This window comes from Colobus angolensis, unplaced genomic scaffold (assembly GCF_000951035.1).
Source record: "Colobus angolensis palliatus isolate OR3802 unplaced genomic scaffold, Cang.pa_1.0 Scaffold22, whole genome shotgun sequence".
NCBI classification, from domain to species: domain Eukaryota; kingdom Metazoa; phylum Chordata; class Mammalia; order Primates; family Cercopithecidae; genus Colobus; species Colobus angolensis.
In genome coordinates this window covers 1,153,670-1,154,848 of record NW_012115377.1, presented here as the reverse complement: position 1 = coordinate 1,154,848, position 1,179 = coordinate 1,153,670, and the positions used below count along the sequence as shown (strand labels likewise).

At 55.1% G+C, this 1,179-nt stretch overlaps 1 protein-coding gene across 1 annotated transcript in view; it reads right to left on the bottom strand.

Moving 5' to 3' along the window:
• Positions 1-1,179, bottom strand: part of CREB3L3 (cAMP responsive element binding protein 3-like 3) — a 16,954-nt gene that overhangs the window by 13,010 nt on the left and 2,765 nt on the right. Inside the window, exon 3 of the mRNA XM_011943609.1 lies at positions 395-695. Within this exon, the coding sequence (XP_011798999.1) occupies positions 395-695 (301 nt within the window). The remainder of the gene's footprint in view (positions 1-394; positions 696-1,179) is intronic.

The following is a 1,179-nucleotide window of genomic DNA, read 5'->3' as shown; positions in this document are numbered from 1 at the left end:
AAAAAAAAAAAAAAAAAAAAAAATCTACTAGGAACCAGGCATGGGGTATAGACACGTAGAAGGCAAGACCCTGACTTCGGGCTATGCTTGTCAATGCCATGCCTGGTGCCTGAGCCACCTGCCAGGGTTGCAGCCTAGCTCTGTATCTCATTGCTCAACCCAATGGGACTCAGTTTCACAGTCTGGAAAATGGGCTCCCAATAGCATCCACATGAAAACATGGAAACACCTAGCCAAGGGAGACACGTGTCCTGAGTTTGAGTTTAGGCCCAACTCCAGATTGTTGTGTGACCTTGGACAAGATGCCAGCCCTCTCTGGGCCTCCGTTTCCTCACTTACAAGAAGGGCCCTGGAACAAGGTGAGGGCGGCGGGCAGACACACAACAGAACTCACCCAGGTCTATGGTCACAGAGGCTTCAGGCACTTGGACCACTGGCCCTGGGGGTGTGGTGGGGCAAGAGTTGCCAGGACGATAGGAGAGGCAGGGCCCCTCGCCAGGCTGGGCAGGATGGCAGCCGGCTGGGGAGGCGGCCGGTCCGCTGCGTGGAGGGGTGTCCTGGGGGTCGGAGGGGAGGTCTTCAGAGATGCCACTATCACTGCCTTCGGGGGACCAGAGTGGGGAGCTGGGCAGTGAGTCTCCGGAGCCCAGGATGGAGCTGAGGAAGTCGTCAGGGTCGGGGTTTGGCTGGACCTGCTGGGGTGGACAGGGAGGTACAGGAATTAGGAGGTGCACACTCTTTCTAGATTGCTGTCTGGCCCCAGGCAAATCAGTGACCCTCTTTGGGCCTTCGGTGTCCTTCCTTTCTCCAAGGTGGAATTAATGCTTCTTCCTCCCGGGGCTGTTGAGGCTCAAACACAGTCACATAGCGTAAAAAACCCAGCCAGGGCCAGGTGCAGCAGCTCCTGCCTATAATCCCAGCACTTTGGGAGGCTGAGGAGGGTGGATCACTTGAGGCCAGGAGTTCAAGATCAGCCTGGCAATCATGATGAAACCCCATTTCTACTAAAAATACAAAAATTAGCTGGGCGTGGTGGTGGGTGTCTGTAGTCCCAGCTACTTGGGAGTCTGAGGAAGGAGAATCGCTTGAACCTATAAGATGGAGGCTGCAGTGAGCCGAGATCACACCACCGCACTCCACCCAAGGTGACAGAGCAAGACTCCATCTCAAAAAAAAAAA